The 2000-nt window shown below is 44.8% G+C and overlaps 1 protein-coding gene across 2 annotated transcripts in view; it reads right to left on the reverse strand.

The window, feature by feature from the left end:
- The window catches only part of DPP6 (dipeptidyl-peptidase 6), a 1346563-nt gene that overhangs the window by 80775 nt on the left and 1263788 nt on the right, over positions 1-2000 (reverse strand). For both annotated transcript variants that reach the window (XM_006871298.1, XM_006871297.1), the window contains one exon: positions 533-580. In XM_006871298.1, coding sequence (XP_006871360.1) covers positions 533-580 — 48 coding nt within the window. The remainder of the gene's footprint in view (positions 1-532; positions 581-2000) is intronic.

Genomic DNA, 2000 nt, shown 5'->3' on the forward strand with positions numbered 1-2000 from the left:
GGAGGGGACAGAGAAAACTCATTTCTCAGTTTTCTTAGGCTCAGCCTGAGATTGCCTGCAGCATTTCAAATCTGTGATATAAACACATAGGGGCATGTGATACACTGTTGAGCTCAGAGTTCCGTGTGTTCCTCATGTGACGCGTCCCAGCTGTATACCCTTCCATGCCATGAGGAGGCACCTGGGTGCACAGAAGAGGAGGTGCTGCCATGCCTCTGCTACTAACACTGGAGGGGTGACTGCTCAAGTCCACCTACCCTTGGGCTCCATTCAGAGCATTCCAGAAAGACATGGTGGTCCGGACACTGAACCTCTGCATGTGCAGGGTGTTGAGATCTCATGTCATGACTGAGTCCCTCCCAGACATCACATTTCATTAGTATTGTCCATTGCTGGGCTCAATGAAGAAATGCCATGGCAGGACCTTCTCTGCCTCAGAATAGGAAACCATGGATGTGATTATCCTATCACCCATTTGGTTCCTTTCCCGCATAGGTCAGGCAGCTTCAAGAAAAGACCAAGCTGTACTCACTTTTATTATCTGTGGTGTTGTGCACTGTCACTGTGGGAACTCCAGGACCTGTATTGGGGTAGAGACAAAAAGCAGGAGAGAAACAAAAACATGACCATTAGTGGAGAACAAGAAATGGACAGCTGTCTTTCTGACAACATTTAGTTGTCTGGACTTTGGAGATCTGACTTCATGTATCCAAAATCAGAAAGGCAAGCTTGGCCTGGCCAGTTTCTGATTTTGTGCACATGGTAATGACAACAAACACAATCAGAACAACACATTTTCAGGTTATCATCATCGCATAAAACACCATTTTTGCTATCCAAACTTAAATCCCAACTTAGCTCATTTGAGTTCTAGTGCATGACTTCAACCTCAGTACTAAGCTGCCTTTTTTCAGTACATCTTCTCTGACTTCTCCGGGTTTCTCGTAGTCCTTTGTAAAATATTTATTAAGCTAGCAGGAATATTTTCCAAGTATTAAACTGTTTCAGTTCCTACCACCTGTCTGTCAGTTTGTCATACTGGGGGGGCTTGCATGTTGCTATGATGTTTGAAGTTCTGCCACTGATATTTCAAATACCAGCAGGAATGCCATGGTGGACAGATTTCAGTGGAGCTTCCAGACTAAGACAGACTATGGAAAAAGGACTGGGGATGACCTACTTCTAAAATTCAGTCAACGAAAACTCTAGGGACCACAACAGAGTGTTGCCTTCCCTGGTTTGAAAATGTCTTCAGAAATGATCCACTGCTGGAGGTAGGCAACATGTGTGGTGAAGCAGAGAGCCAGGGAGGATGAAGGAGACACTTGATGAGATGACTTGGTGCCACAGCTGCAAAGATGGGCTGGGGCAAGCCAGTGATTATGAGGATGACGTAGTATTTCATTTTGTCATACACAGGGTTGCCATGAGTCGGATTTGCATTGTTGGCAGCTAACCACATGCTTCCATTGTCCCTTCAGCCACTTTACAGATTTGCAAGACTAACATGAAACTTATGTGGTCTCAGATCAGCTTTGAATCTGCACAAGGACTTCCTTTTATTCTCTTTAGCAAAAAGAAAGTCCAGAAAGAAAAAAAAAGGGGGAACTTTCTAAATTATTTTTATATCTTTTAAAAAATAGTAAGGGTAGGGTCTTCTGGTTCTGGGTTGCAACCAGAGGAGTAAGGTAGGAAAAGCTCTCGTGAGAAGGGAGGGGGATCTCACGAAAGAAACTTTCATATAGCAAACCCACAGCCTTTGAACAATCATAAGACCCAGTGCTTTAATCTCCTGAACTTGCATTTTTGAAAAATCACACTACTGAGGAATTACTGGCATCTTAAAACGTTCACCCTCAATCCGGCAGGAACTCTGGCAACTGCCCCCGACCCTACAGTGCTTGGAGGACGGGGCTGCAGCCAGCCCGTTCAGAAAGCGGCGTTTCCAGCAAAAAGGAAAACTAAACAAAAGAAGCCATAAGAGGCGACATAACTCCCCC

This window comes from Chrysochloris asiatica, unplaced genomic scaffold, assembly GCF_000296735.1.
Source record: "Chrysochloris asiatica unplaced genomic scaffold, ChrAsi1.0 scaffold00166, whole genome shotgun sequence".
In the NCBI taxonomy this organism is placed as follows: domain Eukaryota; kingdom Metazoa; phylum Chordata; class Mammalia; order Afrosoricida; family Chrysochloridae; genus Chrysochloris; species Chrysochloris asiatica.